This window comes from Callionymus lyra, chromosome 8 (genome assembly GCF_982586985.1).
Source record: "Callionymus lyra chromosome 8, fCalLyr1.hap1.1, whole genome shotgun sequence".
NCBI lineage: Eukaryota > Metazoa > Chordata > Actinopteri > Syngnathiformes > Callionymidae > Callionymus > Callionymus lyra.
The window spans coordinates 1,624,199-1,650,097 of NC_141825.1; the positions used below are offsets into that span (position 1 = coordinate 1,624,199).

The following is a 25,899-nucleotide window of genomic DNA, read 5'->3' on the forward strand; positions in this document are numbered from 1 at the left end:
GATTTCGTTAAATCCTCAAAGAATCAATGTAGTGACAAAGGGAACCATCTTTCTGGCCCACAAAGAAGAAACCGGTTCATACTGGGGACTAGTGCTTTCCTCCATCCCCCTTTGTTTGGGTCAGGAAACACTTGTTTTTGCTCGATACTGATGATATTTTTGAGAACTCTTATCAGGTATGTAGAAAGGAATTTTACTTGGATTTGTGCACATTCACAGATTCATAAATCGGAATATTTGTAAGCGTGCACCATTTTCTTGACTTGAGTTTACAGACTTTTTAGTGGGGAATCTATACAACTCTTAATATACGAGGCCCCTGGTCTCTTGGGTCACAAAGTTGATTACCAGTGATGATAATAACATCTTGGATGGTAAATGGAGAGTTAAGTCTTTTTGCTGAACTGGTTCCTCAGCACCACAGACGTGTGTAGACAGGAGTGTAGATGTGAACATTGACTATGAATCAGTTTAAAGGATCAGCTCATGAGGAGATGTTTTTTACAGTCATGTCCCTCTAGAGGAACATCACAGTGTAGTAAACTGTCGGCAGATTTACACAAACTTTATTCAAAAGGTGTGTGCTTGTTTCTGTGTGTGTGCGTGTGTGTGTGTGAGTATGTGTAGGACCAGCAGGGAAATCAGCAAACACATTCGCAGCCACACCTCGGTGCTCTTCTCTTGAGTGACAGCTCCTCCGCCAAAGCTACTCACATTCACTCGCTCATCTCTGACCAGTCTGGCTGAGAAGATGGTTAGCGTCTCTCTGTCCCTCCTCTGTCCATCACCTCGGTCCTCTCTTCCTCGGTACATCGTCTCCCAACCCTCTGCGGAGCTAGTCGTTGTTTTGGCTCATCAGAATGCGGTGCAGTCACCCCGCCGTTTTTTCCGTCAGACTTTTGCTGCTATTGTGAGTTCAGTGGTACAATCACAGTCGCTCTCGGGGGGAACTTCATAGTCTCTCCTAAATATTCATGACTCCTCAGAAGAGTCAAAGACTTCTTGTTCTGTACTTTTAGATAGATGGATTGCACTTCATTAATCTCTTGGGAAGCTTCCTCTGGGAAATTACGAACATTGGTGCTTGTGATGGAAGGAAAGAGCCACGTCCACCTTAAACACGACCCTGCTGTCCAGTGAACCTAAAAAATGTACTCTTAAGAAACATAAAGTCATGTATATGCGGATGATTTCGTAGTTCTTACTGATAATGTCACAGCTTCACTAATGATGTCACATAAGTTGTTATCGGTCTCTTTCCTTCATGTCTAAATGAAGTTTCCCTAAACTTTCTGGTCTGTGTACCTTTAGCAGTGTTTTATTGCTCTCTGATCCACAATCTTTGACAGCCTGTCTCTCAGGCATATGTTTTGGACTTACAGCTGCAACTTGACAAAATCCGGCCCTCTAATCTGCGCGGTCCGCTCAGCTCTGATCGTTTGTCGGGGCTGAGTTGCCGTAATTGGCTTCGCACCATCAACCTCAGAGTCTCATTATGCCGCAAAATCAGAGTCAGTTTTGATCTACCGACAGTAGACGAACCGGTAGATTTAGTTCGCTCATAAATGAAAACAGACGTTTGTGTGATGGACGGAGCCCGCCGGTCTGCAGCTGCATCATCGATCCAGACGTGTACTGTATCACCTGGAGGCGACACCGGACACCTGAGCGATGGTTCCTCTCTGATGTTGTTGCCCTCTAGCTCCTGAAGGCTGGCTGGTCCAAACTCTTGTTGATGAGCTGGGTGTTTGGTTCTGCTGCTGACGTCGTCCAGAGACTTCATCCAGAGCGGCTGGTTGATAATGGATGAGTATGGATGAAGAAACTCTGTGTAAGATCATTGCCTGATGAGTAAGCAGTTTTCGGTGGTTCTACTAACTAACTTACAGAACTGCTCCAATCGACCCAAACACTCAAAAGACATTCAGAACCTTTCTCTTCATGTTATGGATTAACGTCTAGGCTTATTCTAGTTTGTGTTGCTAGCTAAGCGAAACACAAGAAGTACATTCATAGGTAGCAGCTCACAAAAGTGTTATTTATTCAAATTTCATTCCATTTTCCTACATTTAGAAACGTCTCAAGAAAAAAACATCGGAATCTCAATTCTCGAGTCAATTCGCAAGTTAAACTAAAAGCTTATGAGGCTAAGATTGGCATTGGTAAAAACCGAAAACGTCCCATTTTAGTGGAGCTTGTCTTTGACTCTTGAGTGGAACCTCCTGAACATTTCTTCTTTGAGTGTTTTTTTATACAACGAAGGACAAATTCCTTGCTTAGCAAGAAGTGGTATTCATTGATTTTTAACATAAATTCTATGTTAAATGTTGTAGTCACATGTTCAGTGTCGCACAACAATACACAAACTTAAAGAATCACAAACTCAACCCATTACTTTGTGAAGATGAACTATCTCAGTGTTTCTGGTCTTAGATCTCTCGCCTAAACGGCAAGTAAACATCAGTCTGCCACTAAAACCAACAACCCACTGATTCAACTCTAACTCGTCAGCACTGAGACGTTTAACTCCAGCCGAGCCGGCGAGCCTCTTTCGCCCGCAGCCAAGATGAAAGCAGGCAGATGAGTTGAGAGTTTAAGTTGTGATAAACTATAGTTGTGACCTATAGTATTTTCTACTTTCGTTCATGAACAAGTTTGTATTCATTTATTTTTTTATGTTCAGGCATACTGCCAAAGCATTGGGGGAACATTGGAATTTTGATCCACCATGACGGCACCTGAACACATCCTCTTTGTTTTGGTCTTACATTTGTGTAACTGATAGTGATTTTAATTGATGTGTGAGTAAACCAAAGATGTTGAGCAAAAAAGTTTGTGTGTTCCCGACACAAGAATGCGTATAGTAAGTAAGTAAGTAATATTTATTTATATAGCGCTTTTCCAGACCAGGGTCACAAAGCGCTTAAACAAACAAAACAATACTCAAAAAAGTATATACACTTTAAAGATCAAGATAATACTGAGAACAACACAGGAGTTCCAGAAAATCAAGGAAAAGCCTGAACAAATAGAAACGTCTTAAGATGTTTCTTAAAGGAGTCAGTAGACTCCATCAAGTCCAAAGAGAGAGGAAGATTGTTCCAAAGCTTAGGAGCAACAGCCTGAAAAGATTTCTCTCCTCTGGTCCTGAGTCGTGTTCGTGGAACCATAAGTAGATTCTGATCCACAGACCTCAGAGCCCGAGCTGGGGTGTAAGGCTGGATCAGATCAGTGATGTAAGGAGGAGCCTGACAATGAATAGCTCTGAAAGTAAGAACCAGAATTTTAAAGTTGATCCTGAAAGAAACTGGAAGCCAGTGAAGAGTTTTAAGGATCGGAGAAATGTGAGTTCTTCTACTTGAGCGGGTTAGAATTCTCGCTGCAGAGTTCTGAATCAACTGCAGGCGAGACAACTCCTTCTTGTTAAGACATGAAAACAAACTGTTACAATAGTCCAGACGAGAAGAAACAAACGCATGGATTACAAGCTCCAGATCATGTTCCGACAACATTTTCCTAAGTTTAGAGATTTTTCTCAGTTGAAGGAAACCGTTTCTGGTCAGTTTTCTGCAGTGTCGAACAAGAGACATGTCTTTATCAAATACAACACCCAGGTTTCTCAGGCTCAGTTTGACAGACTGACCTAAGTCACCCAAGTACTGACTCAACCCTGGAATCTTATCATCAGGAGCAATCACCAGTGTTTCAGTTTTGTCCACATTTAGCTGTAGAGTGTTTTCACTCAGCCATTGTTTGATTATTGCAGTAGAGCTGGATGTCATCAGCAAAAATGTGATAAGAAACATCTGGAAATCTCTGAATGATTTTACCGAGGGGAATCAAGTACAGCAAAAACAATAAAGGACCCAGAACAGAACCTTGAGGGACTCCACACAACAGATCTGCCGATTCAGACCTCATTTGATTGGCAGATACACTAAAACTGCGCCCAGAAAGGTAAGATGAGAACCATTGTAACACAGACCCAGACAGTCCCACTTCATCCCTCAGTCTTCTCAGCAGGATCTGGTGATCAACTGTGTCAAAGGCTGAGGACAGATCCAAAAGAACCAGAACAGTGAATTTACCAGAGTCAGCCGACATCATGATGTCACTGGACACTTTCAATAAAGCTGTCTCCGTAGAGTGATGTTTACGGAAGCCAGACTGAAACTTCTCATGGATGTCGCTCTGATCCAGGAACAAAGACAGCTGCTCAGACACCACCTTCTCCAAGATCTTGGACAAGAAAGGGAGCTTAGAAATAGGCCTGAAATTACTGAGGTCAGTCGGGTCTAAGCCTGGTTTTTTGAGCAGAGGCTCCACATGTTTAAATGCATTGGGAAAAACCCTGTGGAAAGGGAGAGGTTCACCATATTGGTAACCCAGGGGCCAATTACATCAAATACTTTGATAAAAAGCCTACAAGGAAGGACGTCATCTGAGTGTCATCTTGTTCACTAGTGCTGAAATATCACCCAAAGATACAGCAGTGAAGGAGGACCAAGAGGAGGAGAGGGGCTCAGAAACAGTAGGGGTTCCAAACAAAGGGGGAGAGATTTTCTCTTTGATCAATTTTAATTTTGTCAATGAAAAATCTCAACAATGCATTGCTGTCAGCTTCACAGAAGACAGGCGTGATTTGAGGAGCAGGAGACACGAGAGACTTAATCGTGTCAAACAAAACTTTGGGGTTTTTCCTATTTGCTGCTACCAGTTTTCTGATGTAATCAGATCTAGCAGTTTCTACCATCTCATTGTAAGAAGTCATCAGATCCCTGAGGTGAAGTCTATGCACCTCAAGTTTAGTGGACTAAACTGGAAACAGTGAATCAAACTGTCCACGTCTGGGCAGTCATCAAAGGAAAGACGGTCAAACATAGCAGAAAAACTGTCTGCAGTATCGGCTGAGATGACACGCCTCAGAGACCTAACGTTCAAAGGCTTAGGTTCAGGGATGAAGTCCAGGTTAAACAATACAAGAGAATGATCACTCAGATGGACATCATGTACAGATACATTAGAAATGTCCAGGCCAAGAGTAAAAACTTAGACTAAAATGTGGCCTTTTTGATGAGTGGGTTCAGAAACATGTTGCTCAAAATTAAAGGCTTCTGTTAAAGTTAAAAGTTCTTTAGCAGAACAAGATGTGACGTCATCAACATGAAGATTAAAGTCTCCAAGAATAAGAACAGATTCCATCTGAATAATGGAAGATAAGAAGTCACTAAAGTTTTTCAAGAACACCGCCGCAGGACCAGGCGGACGGTAGATTGACACACAATAGAAAGGTCTTGTAGAACCAACCAAGATCATCTGAGACTCAAAAGAAGTGAATTCCTGTGTCTGAATCACTTTTCAAGAACAACTCTCCCTAAAAACAGTAGCAAGACCTCCCCCACGACCAGAGAGGCGAGGCTTCCCCAGAACAGCGCTCCCTACTGGACAGAGTTCGTTCAGATGAATAAACTCTTCCTCTCTCTGCCAAGTCTCAGAAAGACATAATAAATCCAAATTAACTCTTGTGAAAAGATCATTAAGAATAAAGGATTTATTAGTAATGGAGCGAACATTAAGAAGTCCCACATTCAGCACCGATGACGTCACTGACGACGCCGCGTCACTGACAGGCGCGCTGAGCGGGATCTTTTGAAGCGAACAGCGGTCACGTGGGTACCAGCTGTCACTGAAGTTCAACTCGGTAGTAAAAGCCGAATTAAAGAGAGGAAATGAAAAAATCTTACCACCTTTCGTTGAGGTCTGGACAGACGGCAGCGCTGATGTGTCGTCATACTCTTCAGCGAGAGGAATGTCGATCAAACATCGATGACGTCCAATGACGTCAGAGTTTTTCCGAGCGATCGCGACTGCGCGTCTCATCCTGACCTGAACTCCAGACCGACTCGATCGCTTGTGCAAATCGCCCGGTACCCGAGAGATCAAACGATATTCCACAGAGTCCGAGTCGATGAGAAGTGGAGCCGGAAACAGGTTCACCGGATGTTGAAAACGGTCGCGGTTATAATCCTCCATCGACTCTCTGATGTTGAAAAGAGCATCACGATCATAGATTGGAGATGCTTGAGACATATCTTTAGTGATATGAGCATAATATCCGGACAAGTAGTCGTTAAAACGACTGTTTTGGGCAATTATTGCAGGAGCTCACGTTCAAGCAGTCGATCAAAGGCTCACAGGAAGCGGAATGACGTATGATGTATAGAAGAGAAGCTAATAGCTTAGGGCTTGCTATGACTCCTGATTTTGTTAGTCTTTTTCTCGACTTGATAAACAAGTCACACACCTCTTAAAGTAGCATGTAACACAACTCTCTGCAGTCGTCCCAGTTAAAACCAAAAGTGATCACCAGAGGACATCCTTGGCTTGCTCAGCTCCCCGCGGTGGAGTTTCCTCTTTGACGCCCTTTAATGAACAACACTTAAATTTTAAAGTTCCATCGCAGATGAAACAGGTTTAATTTCCTACACTTGTCAACTGAAGCAGTGCTTGTTTTTCGGGTGGAACATCAGATAAGGCTTCAAATAAGCCAAACATTAAGTTTAAAAATAACTTTTTGCGTGTGCGTCATCCAGATCTTAACGGGCAACTAATGTAAATTTAAAAAAAAAAAACTCTCCTTACTTACTTACATGTTTCAAATTTTGAAGTCTTCCTCTCTAAGATGCAGTAAGTCCCTTATCATGACCATGTCTTTAACTTATTACTTTATAAAGTTATCCCCCGTCTGGCATCTCAGCAAATGATAGGTTATCAGAGTGGAGTCAATGATGATGTAATAATGGCTTTATACAACGAGTCCCTTGGAGGTGGAAACTTCCAGGATTGACGAAGCTGCTTGACAAAGCTTAATGCTTAACCATCACAGCAGAGTGGGCATGGTTATGGTAAACAAGATTTTATCTCCAGAAAAGTAAAGTTTTTTCAGTGGGGCGGGCTTAAACACATTTTCTAATATTTCAATAAAAAGAGAGTTTTAGACAAACAGACACATACTGATGAGTACAATAGAGGTCCAAGATCAATTTAAGAGACACAGTCTCTGTGACCTGGGAACACCTAAGTGAACAGGTGGGGGGAGTTTCTGGAGAGAGGATGATTGACAGACCAACATTGAGGACCTCAAAGTCACTCCCTCACTCAGCTGAGGTTTTTTCTCATTTCAGAGAAACTGAGTTGTGACAACAAGGTTGTGTATTCATTTGAACAGTTTATCTACGCACACGTTCTGGAGTTGTTATTGAACTTGTTTCCGGAACCATCTCACACACCTGAAACACACACATGGAAAAGTATGTCCCCATTACACTGGTGAGTCATTGCTCCAATTTTGAATTGTTGTCACTTGCTGTGCTCTGAACACACACACACACACACACACACACACACACACACACACACACACACACACACACACACACACACACACACACATGCTCTCTCTCTCTCTCTCTGTATCTTTACCCTCGAGGAAATCTTACAACAATGTTACATCAACTTTCCTAACCACTAACATGGCAACCAAACAAACACGCTGACTGGTCGTCAAAGTTACTCAGCGTTGACACACATGTCTGGAAACAACAAATGTTTCTCAGAGGGGAAAAAGAGATGCTCACTTAGTCCAGTGTCGATCCACTGACGGCCATGATCCAGAGTCCCGTGAAGGGGACCATGATATTTTAGTCAAAACATAGTCCAGCAAAGAGAGAGGTAAAAAAATCCAAATAAAATGAGACAAATTCTGTGTAAAAACATCATCATGAAAACATTGGAGAGTCACAAATCAGTTGACTCTAGAAAGATGTGAGGGAAGAGAAAGTGACCAAAAAGTTACATGAGAAAAGTTCTAGTTTAAACTAGAACTCACACTGTTTCCTTCATCTGAGAAAAATCTCTAAACTTAGGGAAATGTTGTCACAACATGATCTGGAGCTTTTTATCCATGCGTTTGTTTCTTCTTGTCTGGACTATTGTAACAGTTTGTTTTCATGTCTTAACAAGAAGGAGCTGTCTCGCCTGCAGTTGATTCAGAACTCTGCAGCGAGAATTCTGACTCGCTCTAGTAGAAGAACTCACATTTCTCCGATCCTTAAAACTCTTCACTGGCTTCCAGTTTCTTTCAGGATCAACTTTAAAATTCTGGTTCTTACTTTCAGATCTATTCATGGTCAGGCTCCTCCTTACATCAGTGATCGGATCCAGCCTTACACCCCAGCTCGGACTCTGAGGTCTGTGGATCAGAATCTACTGATGGTTCCTCGCACACGGTTCAGGACCAGAGGAGAGAAATCCAAGAAACAACTTAAGAAGTTTTTATTTGTTCAGGCTTTTCCTTGATTTCTGGAACTCCTGTTGTGTTATCAGTTTTATCTTGACCTTTAAAGTATATACTTTATTGAGTATTGTTTTGATTGTTTAAGCGCTTTGTGACCCTGGTCTGGAAAAGCTCTTAATAAATAAAAATTACCTACTTACTTACTTACAGGGGTCACTAGGAAACATACGCGTCATCATTCAGGATTAAATGGACATCTTGAGAAAAACAGCTGCAGGTCTGATCAGTTAGAATCTGATCCCCTGAGACTCTTTGTGTTTGTGAGAGTGTGTATTTGTTTGTCAGGTGAGGAGAGCAGCAGACATCAGCAGCATTTTGGTCCAGTCAGCAGTGATCCTGCCAGCCTCAACAGGACGAGCTCATGAATAGATTAGTGGAGTGTGTTCGTGCATGTGTGTGTGTGTCTGTGCGCACACTCCAGGTCAGGCTAGTGTGATGGGGAAAGTCGCCTCAGATTTCAGGAAACATGATCTCCACTTGTGGGTTTATCGACAGATTAACAAGTCAAATCACAAACTTGAGACTGTAGAGCCAGTCAGTCGAGCCCCCTACTGGAAGTCGCTCCCAACTTCATTTCTCACTTCCTCGTGTTATTCAACTGATTAAACCAACACGGACTTGACCGCCTGCGCCCTTCACCTCGACCAGGTCCTGTACGGAGTAGACTCCAGATTGCACAACCCTCTCAGCCTCATTTGCATACCCCAATGATTCACTGGTGTAACAGTAATTGATATTACGACCGCTTTGACATAGTTTAATAAGTGCAGCAATTACTAGACTCAAACATGATTCATTTGATCGACCAAATGTCCCAAGTTCATTTAAATCGTCTGCACGCACACACACACACACACACGTCATAAACACATTGCAGCTCATGAATCTATGCCGCAAAAAACAAGAAATAAATACATCAAAGCATCCACTACTGTTTCAAAACCAAGGATCCTTGGTACAGTCTAAACTCAGAACTTTGTATCTATAAACTACCCCTCAGCTTTAACTGCAACTTCTTGTTTAGCGTCACAGAATAGATTGTTAATACAATTTACCAGCAACACATCTGTGACAAAATAACGACATTCATTTTTAAACACAACTGACAACACAGCGAGTAAGCGACACTGGCAACATAATGTTTTTGAAACATGAAATGAAACATTAGCATCACTCTCAACATAGTTCTTAATTGACCTCACTGGCAATGTAAGCTCACAAAATAATTTGACATTTTTGCCCTATAAAAGTAGCATTGAAAGTGTGAAAAATAAAATGTTTCTCTTCTGAAAAGACTAAAAAGAAAACCTGCAGTGATTCGACACAAGCAGGTCTTCATCACCTGCCACTAAACGTCTCAAACAAAACTTCTTTTAATCCAAAAATCAAACAACCTTGGGTCAATACATGTTAGCGAGTCGATTCATCAGCTGCTGTGTGATGTGTGTACGGGTGTTTGGAGACTCTACCTGGAGACCATGAGGTATGATCCAGCCTGCAGTGCTGCAGTTTCATTCAGTTTGTTTTGAAGACACTTGGTATGACATTGAAGAGTCTCAAAGGGAAACTTCTAGAAAATTTTGGAGTGAGAGAAGCTTCTCAAACAGGAGCAGGTGGAAATGGATACGCGACTCACCTAATGTAGTTTGGATCACTGAGGAAATCTGTTGATTTCACATCATCAAGGCATGACATGTTGAAGACAAAGATTGACTACAAACAACTAGTGTTGGTAACAGTCATATGCCTTAAATTCATCAAGTCTGTCAGTTTGTAGATCTGTTAAGAACAAACATTTTGTGCAACTGCAACCAAAGCCTCCTAGAGACTGTTTAAAGAGTTTTAATTGTTTTCCTAATAGAAATGATCACTTAAATGACTTAAGAAGGGCCAAAAGGTCAGAGGTCAGGTGAGGTAATGCCAATTTATGTAGAAATATGTCTTCAGATATTATGACCCAGTCTCATCATTTCGTATGTCCTGCTTGATGATGTCACATGTTGCAAATGCTAACTTATCTTTAAAAGCTTTTTTATAGCTTTTTCTCAGCAGTTGAAAATACACTTTGTACCACACACATAACATTCACATTAACAAAAAGACGCATTTGACTCTCACCCCAAAAAAAATCCATTACTTTGGAGTGAAAGTCATGTGTGTTATCAGACCACGACGTCAAAGATGGGCTTTTTGTTAAGATAAATTAGGGATTGAAAGTATCCTTCAATCTTTTAGTTCATGACATTTAGCGTATCACGTCATCTCTAGTAAGCACCCGGACCGGTTGGGCTGACCTAAATGGTACTGACTTTCCTTCTTTCCTTGTCAACATGTTTATATGCTCTTTATTATGGTTGACAGGAGAGGAACCTACTTATTAATAAATAAAACTATGCACACCTTTATATAGCGTATTGGTCTCCTTAAGCCAATACCTACCTCATAATACTTATACACATAACCTGATATTCTTAAATCCAATAAGCATTCAACTTCATACATAGTCTGAACATACGTATAGAAATGATAAAATGTTGAATATAATAATTTTCTTATTAATTATGCAAACAGTGTAAAAACTGAACTATTGGTCTGTTTTTCAGTTTGTAACACTTGAACAACATAAACTTCAAAGGATCTCAAGACAATGATCTGATTCAGTCGCCAACAAGATCCCTTATCGCGGCTAACTACATCTTCATCGTGTCAGGTCATCATCCCCCTTCACATCATTTCTGTCTTCAGCATTTTGCTGAAGTCATAGGGACAACAAAAAAATGTGCAACAAGCCAGAGTATTAGGAGAAACAAGGTCATTGCCAACTCTTCTATTTCATCAAAATTTAATTATTTATTTGAGTTCTAAATCAGAGCAACAAGCACTTGTCTCCAGAGTGCTGGAACACTTTGTTGGTCTGAGCGAGAGAATAATGTTTCTGTTTCCATATCTGAGATACGAACTGGGATCCCAGAAAGCATGGCCTGGAATTTAAAAATGACTCTTCGTGCCTGTGTAAAAGTGATCGGATATAATGCCCAGACCATATCTGTGCTCTGATCTGGGCCTAATCAAATTGTAGTGGTAACTTTACTCATTTTTGGGGTCATACACCTTCAATATGGAGCTAGATTTGTCTTGCATTCATTTGTATATGCACAGAGGGTGATCTGCAAATATCCAATGGTTGCACATGTGTTGTGATATCCACAAATGTGAAATCAATATTTATGACATGTATTTTTGTATTAACAAACATTTGTAGTAGTTTACAAAACAAAAAGATACATCTGTGAAACTTTAAATTCTATGTGTGAAATTACATTTACATTTGAATCAGCAATTACACAGATTTTCCATTAACAATTGTTGCAATTACACGGATTTGTCTTCTTACAAGTCTAGTTTATTTTGAGACAATCGTAGAAGAAAATCCGCAAAAACTGAGACTCATAAATCTCGTTGAGATTCACATTGACCTTAAACATCCAGCAGCATCAATCACCATCCTGTTAGTTTTGGTGCTTTCTCCTGAGAACTGGAGGTGCTATTAGTGCACTAGATGGAGCTGATCCTTTGTATTCAATAAAGCGAATTAAGTAATCTAACAGCTACTTCTTACTTCTTACACAACATTAGCACAAACTATTTACCTTGTTCTAATGTAGATAAACTAGGCCTGTTTGGTCAATATGCAAATCATGATTTAAGTCAACTTGACAGATTTAGTTCTGTTCTGGAGTAAAACTATCAGATGCTTCCGCGATCACAGTCAAGCCATCAGATACTAAATCTGGATTGTGCGTAATGACAGACCATTACGCTAGCAGTAAAAATATAACTCTAACAAAAGTGAAATGATGAATCTTTTATTTGGTTTTCTACATCTACATCTACATCTTCTATCGTGTTTACGGGGCCACCGATATTTTCAAGTTCATGAACTGTCATCTGCCCCTTAGCATTGGATCAAGGCTAGTACACAGCTTTGACCCAGGATTGCAGGGATTGAGCCCCACCTCGGTATTGGTGTGGCATCATTTTAGTTCGATATTTGTTTTTTCACAGACATTTCTTCAAAGCTTGTTCACTGCTACCATAATGTTCTGTAGCTCCATACTTCAACTTTCAGATTTTTTCCAGTCTGAATCTGTAAAGACAAAACAACCTTTCAGAAGAGTTTTTGGAATCACATAAAAATGTTTTTGACTACACCTGGCACACAAGTCAAGGCCAAGATATGTGAAAACCCAACTCTCATGACTAACTCACGAGTTTGAAATGTTGAAGTCTTCCTCTCCAAGATGCAGCAGGTTCCTCATCATGATGCTGTTTTGAAGTTCATTCATTCATTTATTCATTGTCTGCCGCTTTATCCCGGGGTCGGGGTCGGGGTTGCGGGGAGACTGTAGCCTATACCAGTATCAAGGCAGGGGACACCCTGGACAGGAGCCAGTCTGTTGCACAAAGACAGACAACCATACCTACGGACAATTTTCCCAAGGTTCTCAATCAACCTCTGTATGTTTTTGGACTGTGGGAGGAAACCTGAATGCCTGGAGTAAACCCACGCAACACAGGGAGAATGAGAGGTTACGAGAACGGAGCCTATTATGAGATTTCCTTTAGATTCAGACTTTCCTTAATAAGTCCCACAATGGGACATTTTTTTATTTTATGTCATAATAAAGGGCTACGTTTCTGCTGTAGCAGCAAAGAATGTTCTACCTCTTTCTGTATACATGTCCCTTGGAGGTGGAGACTTCTAAGATTGATGACACTGCATGACAAGCCTCAATGTTTGACCAACCACAGTAGAGTGGGCATGGTTATGGTAAACAAGGTTTTAGCTTAAGAAAAACTAATGCGTTTCAGTGGGCACATTTTCTAATGTAAATATTTCAATGAAAAGAGAGTTTTGTACAAACAGACACATACTGGTGAGTACTATAGAGGTCTAAGATCAATTTAAGAGACACTTAAATCAACACATTAGTCACCCTTTAAAGTGGTTAATTACTTTATGTACGAGGATTCTCCAGAAATGCATACTGTCCCCCAAGCTGGAAGAAATGAAGCAAAAATAAAAACAGAATATAGACCTCAACTGGGACAAATCAGTTGAGTCAAAAAACAAATCTAAAATAAAAGTTAAATTTGACTTCAAGTAATAAGTAATAAGTAAGAAATTAAATAGAATAAAAAAGAAAAGAAAACAAAATAACTAATTTGTGGAAAGAGGTAAAAACCATTATTAAAAAAATTAAAAACATTTTCATTAAATTAAATGAAATCAACTTTAGAAAAAATCTTTAAAAAATGTATCAAAATTGTATACGATACAAAACATTTCATTAAACCTCAAAGGAAAATAACTTGAAAAAACCTGAAAGGCTTTCAGTCAAATATTGGTATAAAAAAAGAACCCTCTCGTTCAGGTGACTTCGTCACGTGACTGTTATAGTTTGATCCATAACAACTCTGACAAACGAGAGATGGCAATCGAACTTCCTCTGATGAAATCTTCTTCATCTCCATAATCTCCTTCTGATCCAGCAGCTTCTGTCAATATAGTGGCTCTGCAGAACTCTTCTGGGCTCAGTCTTAGTTCAGACATCAAATATTCATCTGGAGGAGCAGCCCATCACTTGTCAGATCACTGATCTCCTCTCCTGCAGATGCCTGAGTCCTCATCTCTACGCCTCCTTTTCTGACTGAACACGGAGCTTTATAGTTGAGTTTGACGTCCTATCTGTGAGGCGACGACCTCCGATGCGCCAGGCCTCTAGTAATGGAACATGTAAAACATGCATTTTTCATGTTTCAGTATTTTCTCTATCAAAGTCTTGACAAGTGTTCACATGAACTGCAGTCTGACAAAGATAGCTTGTGCTCAGGACCACAACCTAGTCAGAGCTGTACTGTGGAGGCGGGACCTCAACTACCAACCAGGCGTTGGGGGAAATATGTAGAATTATAGAGTATAAATAAGTGTATAAATTAATGTTTAAATAAATAAATACATAAATGACTCATGATTTTTAATTTGACATTTACTTATTTATGTATTTTGTTATTTCAACATGTGTTTATGTATTTATATATTTCGTCTTTTATTTATTCATGTATACATTTTGTCTTTTATTTATATTGACATGTGATTGTCAGTGTGCAAATTAAGTAGGCGAACGTCAAACATCAGTCTATAACAGCGATTGGTTACAACGATGTCATCGGATCAACTACTACTGCCTTGACAAGCATCATATGTTCATCATAGCTTCACCACTTTGGAAATGCTATTGTTAATGATCTATGATCAGCGCTGATATAGATGTGGAATTAGATTAGATCGCAGTTCAGAAAATATTGTGTATAATGTGTTTGCGTTTATGTCCTGTTAACTATGTTGTTCTTGTGATCTGAGTACATGAGTTATTCATTTCCTGGACAGCTGGGTGAGCAAACCACAATGTAATAGTAGTACATTCTTCAGAATAAACTCTCTGGTGTCAATTGTGTGAGAATATAAACAATGTCTAAACAAAAAAAAAGAAAGAGTTAGCCTATTATTCAATGTTACCTTGTTACTCAACTTATTATTATTACTCAAATATGTAAATAGCTGCATCACAATAAAATAAGTCACTTCACGTTCGTGAATACTGTCATGCGATCTAAACTGTGATCGATTGTTCTTGTCTGGTTGTTGACGGGGTTTAGAGAGGCCCATGCGCATGAGTGTTGGTGGCAGTGCACATGCTTATGTGAATACTGTAATTGTGTTAATCCTGTACTGACACTAACACCGGGTCCAGAGGCGAGTGCTCTACCAATAGTGCCATATGAGCTGTTGATGTGACGGGAGTCATGAACAAGAGTCTGTGATACCTGAACCCAACTGGGGAAGAATCTTTGTTTTACTAACATAGTTTCAAATAAAAAGTGTGATTCACAAAACATCTCCACTGTGTTTTCTACCACCTAACCTTCTTTATCACCCAAGTGTTTCGAGTCCATTCAGATTCAGGCTGGTAAGCTCTCATCTGGATTCACCTTGACATATTTTGCGGCTGACTTGTGGGAAAAGTCTAGCTGGAGTCCAGCAGGTGATTTAAATTCTAACTTGCAGCATTAGGGATCCATCCGATGGTACTAGGATTTCCAGTCCAACAAGATGGCGAATTCATGCCGGTGTTGTGGTGGGATAAGGTCGGTCTGAACAGTATTATGAAACTATGCATAGTTTGCCTTCCTCAACCCAGAGTCTGCCCTCAACTATTTTGTTGGTGTTTCAAGCTGAACCAGTGATTCACAGGATGCACGGTTGTTGCTACTTTACAAGTCAGAAGGTGTGAGGCCTGTTTGGAAAACTTTTGTGTTTTGTTCTGTCAGTATTACTTTTGGGGTGAAATTGTGTGAGTGCTCTGCTCAATTGAGTTCAGGTGCAGAATCAGCGCTAACATGTTTTCGATGTTCTTTTACGACACATTTGGATATAATTGAAGAACAACCTCACTTTAGCTTCCAGATCCACCAGTTCTACTTCATCCATGTTGTCGGTGCCCAACTATCTGGCCTGCGTCTTGTTCTTCTGAGGCTTGGAAAGGTTTTTTTTCCTACATGTTTATGTATGTGGATTATCAAAGAGAGACATCAACACGCATCATCCATGACGTGAGTCAGACAATAATGTCCGAAAGGACTTTGTGGCTGCATGGTTCCGTCTTGGCTGGTCACTTTCTCCTCAAGTCTTTATGAAAACTTGATGCTGATCAGTGAAGCTGCTAATCTGCAGGTCTGGGATCGATTGAGAAAACGGTGTATCTGAGGCTATATGAAATATGTAGGTCTTGGGAGGGGCTGTGGTGAACAATGTCCGACTTTATTAGCATCTGCTGCTCACCTGCTGCCACTAAGACAGCAGCAGGAACACGCCCCTGCTGGACTCCCACACGCTTCACGAGTGTTTTCCTGCCGTCTTGCTCGCTAATGGTGACACGGAGCATCTGCACTCGTCACACATACGTTTATATGCACTCCTCTGTCCTGAAGAACCACCGGGGGACTTTAATGAGTCACTTAACAGTCTCCCCAGAATACACGAGGAGGTGCGAAAGAAGAGTCACCGCTCTAGATCATCAACACACAAAATGATGACACAAAACGAATGTGTGTGTCCAAGCAGGTTCAAGCTGACATGTACTTAAGTGTTTATTTTGAGGTTGTGTGTCTCTGTGTATAGTGAATAAGTAAAGTTCCTTTGTTTTAAGTGTTTTTGTCACTGTGTATAATCAGTAAGTATATTTATGTTTGTGTGCATATAGATGTTTGTGTTTATAAGTTTACATGCTTTTGTGTATGTTTGTACATTTTGTGTTTAAGTGTGCAATTTATGAGACCCCAAGATCCTGCCAGTGGCAGTGGCAGGTAGTTGCATCACACTGGCAATCTGTGGCATCTCCTGACACTCGCTTGGATTTCAGATACACTTACCTTGATTTGACACATTCTTATTCACTAGCTTTTTCACTATATGGTAGAATTAAACTACGTGTGTACTTATTTTAGTGTACATTTTTTTGTACACAGAGTTTTGCACAGTTTCTCTGTTTTGTAATTATAATTTAGTGTAAATATTAAAGTAAATTAGTGTACATAGTATACTAGGGTTGTCATGATACCAACATTTCAGTAGAACATACCAATATCAGTATTTTTAAAAAGTTATACTTTGATACTGTCATGCTTTTATTTTGTATTGCGGTTTCCCTCCATGGACAGTTTGCGAGGGCGCTGCTTCGAGAGAACCACAGCTGCCGAAGATGAGGCAATTGGACCACTGTTAAATTAAAAATTATCATACACTATACGTATATGCCATATTTAAATTAATGCTCAAAGATAATCAAAATATAAAGCATAAATGACTCGCTTCATCTAAGAGCTTAAACATTTGAATACACATTCACAATCAACATTTCACTCCAGACTGATTCACTGTCTCAAGACAAGCTTGAAACAGAATTAGAGATACAACACCTGTTATTTAAAACATCTGTTTATCTGCCAATCACACCTTAAATCGTAGATCAAAGAACAAAGCAAGACACATCCGGGAAAGGGGGGCTAAAAGACGGAAACCCCCACCCGAGAACATTTGAATGATTAGATGACAGGAAGACAAATTAGGAAGTTCTCTCTACGGGTGATCGGGACACAGGGAACTTGAAAGAACCATTTGGCCGTAAGGGACGACCCACTGTGCGGGAAATTTTCCTTAAATATAGCGATGTTTCTACAGATCGGGACCTTTTCTCCAGGGGCTATTGACCTGTTCAGTCGCCGGAAGAAAGTGTGGACGATCGATCGTAAAGCTTGTATTTTGTTTGACTTGAAGCGGCAAATAAACGACCCGTGACACACTTTGATTTTCCATCTTTCTCCATGAAGCGAAGTATAAGAACCGGAAGTGACGTTGTGTTGGAGCGACTGGAACGGACTCTGTGTTTTGACCGTATTACAGCCAAGTATAAAGCCCGGGCTCTCTTGTCAGTCGGTGTCAACAGGTTGTTATTGATACCCCAATAAAGCTTTGCCCCTGTCTGACATCTTGGATCTCGGCCTTGAACTCATTTTTTTCCTGACTGCCTTTTGCTTCAGTGCTTTTGGTTCAACTTTGGTAAGTTTCTTTCTATTTTTGTTTCTCCTCTTCCCCGGTGGATTTTGATCCTTGCAGTCACGCTCACCCTGAACTGTCTCTTGTATCTCTCTGACTTTAGTTAAACTGTGGATTGTTGTCGTTGAACTGAGAAAACGGACTCCTGTAGCACTGTCACCATCTTGTGGATTCTTTTTGTATTTCATCGTGTTTTGTATTAGATTGTGTTGTTGATTGTCACCTCAGCCGTTGTGGTTTGAGTATCTCCTGCACCTGGGTCTTTTGTAAAGCAAAGCCTTACGGATACATTTTATACCATAATTGAGCTTATCCTTTTTCGGACATGTTTGGTTCATATTATTATTGTTTTGACTATTGTTACTTTGACTAATCTCATTGGTTTTGTTTGTTTTAAATTTACTTTCTTATGTACCAGCATATGTTCGAAATAAAGCATTTAAATCACCAAAAAAAAGTTTTGAGCAGGCTTCAAGTTTAATAAGATAATTGGATGTAAGATAATTTGTCTTATAAATGTGCAAATAATAAGAAATATACAACTTTTATACATTCTAACAGTGGTGGCGAGTAGCCGTTTTTTTTACTTTTGCCTTTCAAAGTTTTATGAGTGTGGGATGCAGTCTGTGACTCTTGCTTCTCGCTAAAAAAGGAAAAAAAAAGTTTTATTTTAAATAACATGGGTTCAGAAACACGCAAGAAGCATCTCATAATCTTATATTGCATAACCATACATGAGATGTAAATAATTATACACGTCAACATTAGCTGTAGTGAAGTGTTTCTCTCGTTCTAGCTACAGAACTTGTGTTTGCTGTAAGTTTAGCGTATCATAAGTTATATTGAACAGAAAATCACCTTGAACACTATAGACCAGTGAGGATGTTTTTCAAGTGTTTGGAAAGGTTTCATTCTTCAAATTCCAAACCTCAAAGACACGTGTGTAGGTTTTTAAGGATTCATATTTATTGCACATTTATCCTCAAATCTGAATTATATACAAATTTGACTTGCAAGTTTATGAATAAGAAAAGGTGTCTTGTTTTTCCTTCAAAAGCTGAAGCCATTGTTTTGAAGACGGCATGCATAGGCGTATACTACCCCCGTCGGTTCCGCCAAATACTTGTATATGCAATACGTGTATTCGATTTGGGAGTTTCATGATCCTTGAAGGAAGAAAAATAAAATAATAATCAATGACCATTGACCCAGAAGGTAGCTATGTCATAATTAATATCTCCCTAGATAACAAACAAAATATGACCATAGTTAGTGTGTATGGGCCAAACAAGGACGAGCCAGATTTCTTCCACACCTTATTCTCAAATCTAATTGACTGGACACAGAACAACAATATTTACAAATAAAAATGTATATGTAAATATATATTTTTTTCTCAATAGCTTCCAGATCTTTGTATAAAATCAATCAAAATCAGTGTGAGATCATAAACACTGAACGCTGAACACCTGAACACCTCAAACACCAAGGAGCTGGTCTTGGACTTCGGGAGGTCCAGGACAAAGCCACGTCCAGTGTCCATCAGAGGCGACGAGGTGGAGATAGTTGACAACTATAGGTATCTCGGTGTGTGGATGGACAGTAAACTGGACTGGTCCTGCAACACAGACCATGTATATAAGAAGGTTCAGAGTAGACTGTACTTTCTGAGGAGGTTTCGATCATTTAACATCTGCAAGAAGCTCCTCTGCATGTTCTACCAGTCTGTGATGGCCAGTGTCCTGTTCTATGCTGTGGTGTGTTGGGGTGGAAATGTGTCCAAGAGGAGTTTCAACAGGTTGGACAGGTTGATCAGGAGGGCTGGCTCTGTGGTTGGAATGAAGCTGGACTCACTGGTGACAGTTACTGAGAGGAGATCATTGAACAAACTACTGTCCATCATGGATGATGACAGCCATCCTCTCAGCACTGTCATCAGTGAGCAGAGAAGCAGAATGAGTGCACGAATGCTCCTACAAATAGACTCAGGGACTCATTCATTCCTCGGGCTATTGAAATGTACAATTCTGAGTTCGGGGACAGGAGTGGAGTGAGAGTATCTGGATGTTCTGTTCTATGTTAGTCTTTGTATCCTTTGTCTTTGTTGTTTTTCTTTGATCTATGTTCTTTGTCTTTATCTTTAGACTTAGATTGTGTCATCTTGTTCTTTTTCTCTTTATGTTCTTCTTCTTATTTTATTTTTATTTATTATTTTTTATTGTTTATGAAAAATTGCTGGCTATTGGAAAAAAACAATTTCAATCAATAAAGTTTTACCTTACCTTACCTTAAAATTAAATCATATCCGTAATATGTATTCATTATTTTCACTGTTCACGGCTCAACATATTTTAAATAAATATATATATGTAAATATTAATATGTGTTTTTTCTCAATAGCTTCTAGATATAAGAAAGAAATCTCTCTTCTTCAAAATCACTTTGAGATCATAGAACTAAATCATATTTTAAATATGTAATCATTGTTTTAACTATGCACCTCTCAAAACATTTTTTTATTAATTTTCACATGTTAACGTTTGTCAATGTAAAATTCATTGACGGTCCCTAACAGACTGCTGGAGCGTCAGCGACTCTTTGCAGTTCTGTCGGCCACTTTCAGTGAAGCAAATGTCTGTCGAATATCCAAAATGAAACTAACTTCACCGCGGTTAAGCCGCTACTTTCTTCCCACACTTTGACCACCTATTATTATGATGTAGCTCATATATAATATAATCTTTATTTTTTTCCGACACCGTAATCACATTGTACATTTTCATTCTCAGCTGCCTCTCATAGACGCTCTTTCTATCACTCACCCGTTCATTCATTCACTCGCTTGCGTCGTAATGCGGTACCAGTATGTTTCTGTTGCCAGTATGCACGGGATTTGAACCAGGTGCGCTCAATAGTCCGTTATTTATGATACGATGTTTCATAATTTTATTAATTATGGCTGAATTTTTCGGTGTCCCACGACCCCCTGGGGACCCCTGCTGTACATAACTAGCTTCTCGCTGTCCTAAACCTTTATTTTGTTGATATGTCTTCCCACACTCACAGCCATTCACACAAACACACATACAAAACAATACCCCAGCTGTATCACTGATACACTTGCAAACATAGAGTGCGCCCGGAAAGGGATATGATCGCTCTCGCCCCTGTGTGAGGGTGGTCGGTCTTTCCGGGGCTGCCTGGGTGGTGGGGCCGCAAAATGGGCAGGGACATGGCATGGGGGCCGGACCCCCACTTGAGTCTGTTTACCTGTGTATTATATACATTTTTAATCGGCCTGATCAGTTGTGAATGAGAGTCCCTGCCGGGAGCCTGGTCCTTTTAAGGTTTCTGCCTCATAGAGGCAGTTTTTCCTTGCCACAGTGATGTTGTTATCATAAGCTCTTGTCAGGGAACTAGAGCTGCACTGGTAGCATAGAGCAAGTTTAAACCAACAATGTAAATAATAAACCATGAATCCACAGATTAAATCATTGTAAATAATACAAAGATTACTCACTTATACACATGTAAATGTAGGCTGGTCAGCTCTGGTCCTATCAGGTCCAATATTTAATGAACCACAACAACAACTAAGATTAAATTAGCTATCAATAAACAATTGTTGTTGGACAATGATACCTCACCACAGGATGAAGACAACACTATTATACTCTTGTTTTGTTTTTTTCTTACATCTGTTTGTAACTGGTGAAGGGATGCTAATAAAAAAAAAAAAAAAAAAAAAATTGTCTTTAAAAAATAACATAATAAATGTAATTTAATGTATGTGTGTGGCTGTGCGTTGCTCGTGCGTGTGTACAATGTTGTGTCTCATGGCGTGACGAGATGAATTAACGGAGAGCAGTAGGTTCAGAAGCAGATGGCGACAGAAAAAAACTGCCAGAACCTTTTAGTGGACGTCTTTTGTCTCCACCAGCCAAGGGAGGTTGTGTTTTATGTACACATCTGCTCTGAGACTTTGACAGCAATCAAAGAGTTCACATATCATATCTGGTAAAATTTTTTAGTTTTTGTCATGAATCGAGATGAGGTCATCTGGTTTGAACAATGTTTACCTACTTTTTCAATGTTTTAATTTTAGAGCTCTCAGTTAAGTTCCCAAAGAGAAAACAAACAAATAAAGATACTATTAAATATCGAAAAGACTGTTCCAAAATACATAAAATAAATGTATTTTAAGAAAGAAATAGTATATAATATAAAAGAAAAAATTTTTAATACAAGAAAATAAAGAATTTTAAGTAAACATTAAACATTAAAACAGCACAGAAAACTATAAAATATATTAAATATATATTCTTGATTAGTTAATAGTACATGATTACACACTCGTAACAGCCCAGTAGTAGCACCTGCAGTATTTTCCTAATCTCATTTTCAATGTGAAGACTTCTAACAGTAGTAAATATTCAATTAACCTTTAACAGTAAGATGTGGGTTCTGCCTCACAGTCAGAGAACGCATCATTGTCATGAGCTTAGACAGACCCAGATTCATCATATCCAGATTAGATAAAAGACCCAAGCGCGTCTCTTCTTGTGGTGTGTGACCTGAAGCTCTCTTCTCTGCACCGACAACACTGCAAGAACTTTCCCTCACCGCCTCACTTTCATTTCAGACGCCTTTGAGTTTGCTGTAGGAAAATGGGACGACAGCTTCTTTTGAAAAAAACACTTTCTCTTGTGATGTTAGAGTTAAAACACTAAAACTCGCTGGCTTCTTTGCTGTTTACTAAATGCAAGATAATTCTGCAAAAAATTGTTTATCTCGATGCATTTTAAGACTTGCATAGAACATACAGAATATAGGATGAACTGAAACCTTTCAGCAGGACAAATAGAAGAAAATGTAAATAATAAACAATCATAATTTCAGTCCATTTTAGATAGAACAAATAAAAAATGAGAAAAAGAAAAAGAAATCACAGAAGAACACAAAAACATAAACAATTAACTAAAATAATAAATAATAAATAACATTAAAAAAATGGCAGATGCACCAAGTAAAGCTGGCCTTTCTAAAGTACCAAACGAAGTAGCTCAAGAGTCAAAATAATACAAACCAATGCAACAAAAGTAATCTTCAAAATAAACAACTAATCTATAAAGCTGTACAAAACAAATCAAGACATAATTTCTTGATTTGTTTTATATTCGAGAAACAGAAACTAACCCCAAAAACCCTAGAGCCGAGGGAAAAAGACAGCTAGAGGTGGCATTGGGCCAGATTACCTACACCTGCCTTCACCAGGACTTATGTGTAAAGAGAGAGATAAAAGAAACATGCTCTTAGCATGAAGCTGCTGGCCGTAACATGAACTAATTATATCATTAGAGGCTAACAGATCTTCAAAAAAAGAATGTTTGGAAGAATAATTTACAAATTAGGATGCAAGCTCTCCTGGGTTTTTAAACTTTCGCAATAGTGCGTAATGTTTCTAAGTTGCGGTGAAATATTACTCAAACACTTCAATCTGAACTCTCTGTGTCTCCAGTGCTCGGTCCGAGTCCAGTCACTCCAGCGTCTACCAGAAGGTGTCACTCCATCTACAAGGGCTTCGCTAAGTGTCTGATGGCTCTGGGCGACAGCTTGACGGACAGCGCTCGCAAAGATGAGGACACGCACGATATCCACTCCATCTGCAGGTTTGTGCATCTAAAAACAGAAATCGAAACTTGTGGTGAGCATCCCACTTCTGATATCATTGTTAGTGTTGTGTGAAGTAATACTCCCGAAATAATATTAAGCTTTTCTCAAGTAGCCTTTATATCCCCCACAATGGACTCATAATCTCACTTCCTGCCACTTTGTGTGATTTTCAAATAAAAATATCAAAAGTCAAAATCCATTCCTGGAACAAAGCCCTCACCGGAAATCTTTGCAGAGTTGGATCAGAGAAAATGTCCGCTATCCTCCGGCCGTCCTGACTTGAAGAGGCAGTGAAGAAAACCTTTGGTAGAATCAATATCCGTCATCTCGGGTCCGCTGCGTTCTCAATCAGCTCGATGGCTCGGTCGATTGGAAGATTCACTTGCTGCTACAAACACTTTTATGATTGTTTAGAAATGATGGAGGGAAGTCATCAAATTAACTGATCACAAACTTGTTAGATGGTCTGAAAAGAGGTATAAATCCACCAAGGGATAAAGAAGCAGACAATTTTCACACTTGCGAGTTACCCACTTTTTTTTTTATGGTGCGATGCGCCCGGACACCAGGAACACTTATCTGGCTCGTGTCATACGCAGGGCTTACGGTGCTCTGGAGTCTGGATTTAATGGGGAAAACAAATCTTAAGGTATCACCACCTTGCCCCCTCACACTTTGACTTCATAATAGTTGTGTTTAGTCCCGGTCATACAGTTTTCACTCCCTGTCCATGGTAGTCCTTACAATGGCTAATGGATAAGCACCAAAGACATTATGAGCCTCTGGAGGTGTGGGTAGTGGTGGTGGTGGTGGAGGGGGGTAAGGATGTGATCTGGGTAAGGAGTCAAAGTCAAGCTCATCTCAAAACCTAATAAAAATAGTTGGGCGATTTTCCACCTTGAAGATGATCATCTCAGGAGGTGAACCTCCGCTGTGATGACACCCTGACTTGAAGGCTCTGAGAGGCTGGAGACGAGAGCATAGATGTTGTTGAGAAAATAGCATGTTTTGAAGCTTCTTCTCATCATCTGGAAACCAGTTTGGTTAGGAACAACAACCCCTAACACAACCACAAAATGACCCTGCTAAGTAAACGTTTGAATTGTTTTAGTGTTTTAACCAGTGTTTCCTTAAAATAATCCTTTAAATAAAGCAACTAAGCACATTTCTCCATCTGAGCCTCATCTTTTATAGAACATCTTCAGGACGGCGTCCGTGTGGCGCATGTTTTGAGCTGCCGTAGAACTTACTGAACTCGCTGAACACTCTCAGAGTTAACACAGTCAGCTACTTAAAACCTCAAATGCTCTGCCGGTACCGATGATGGTGACAAGATGCGTCGTTCCTACACAAGTGTTGCTGACCGTTGGACGGCAAACAGTGAAGCACGCGGCTAATTACAGCTGGAGGACGACTGTCGAGTGGCTTCAATATTTAATCCCAGCGTCAGTGTGGGAAGGTTCTTACGGCAATGCCCCCACTCAATATGTGATTTTATTTTAACTTTCCTAATTTTTCCAATCTGATGAACAATTCTATGGACCGTGTGTAAAGTGTTTAAATGTAAAAAAAAAACGTAATGTAATGAGATTCCAAGAAGTAATAATAATAATAATAATAATGTTTTCTATTGCGCTTTTCAAAATACATATAGGTGCTTCAACCAAAAAAAAAAATTAAGATTACATACATACAGAAGGAGATACTGAGAAAAACTCAACCAAACCAGAGAGAACTAAAGAGGAAAAAGGATGTGGGGGGGTGAGAGTATTTTTAGTTAAAAAATGATTTTAGTTTCAGATCCATTCTCAAATCCATCACTGTGATTATTTATGTCAGTTTGGACTTCATAACATGTTATAAAGTTGAACATCCACTTTAACTTTTATACTGTTGTTACACAGTAAAAGTCATGTTGAACAACTGCACATGTTGAAGACCCTTTTATCAATTGAACAGAATTAAATTCAACAGTAGTTAATCACAGTCAAGCCTCATACGAGTAACTATCATCTTTTCTTCATTCATTCATGGATCTCTACCCTCAAGTCCCATTGTTGAGTCCCTGGGGATCCATATGTTCACAATCTAGACAATTTTGTCTTGCCTCTTCCCTGCCTTGTCTTCTGATTTGAAAATGTTTTAGAGAGATTTTAGAGATTCAGAGACAAAATATCTCAACTTGCTTGTCCTT

At 39.6% G+C, this 25,899-nt stretch overlaps 1 protein-coding gene across 1 annotated transcript in view; it reads left to right on the forward strand.

The window, feature by feature from the left end:
* Positions 1 to 25,899, forward strand: part of nrn1la (neuritin 1-like a) — a 76,788-nt gene that overhangs the window by 23,615 nt on the left and 27,274 nt on the right. Inside the window, exon 2 of the mRNA XM_087797213.1 lies at positions 23,551 to 23,701. Coding sequence (XP_087653339.1) covers positions 23,551 to 23,701 — 151 coding nt within the window. The remainder of the gene's footprint in view (positions 1 to 23,550; positions 23,702 to 25,899) is intronic.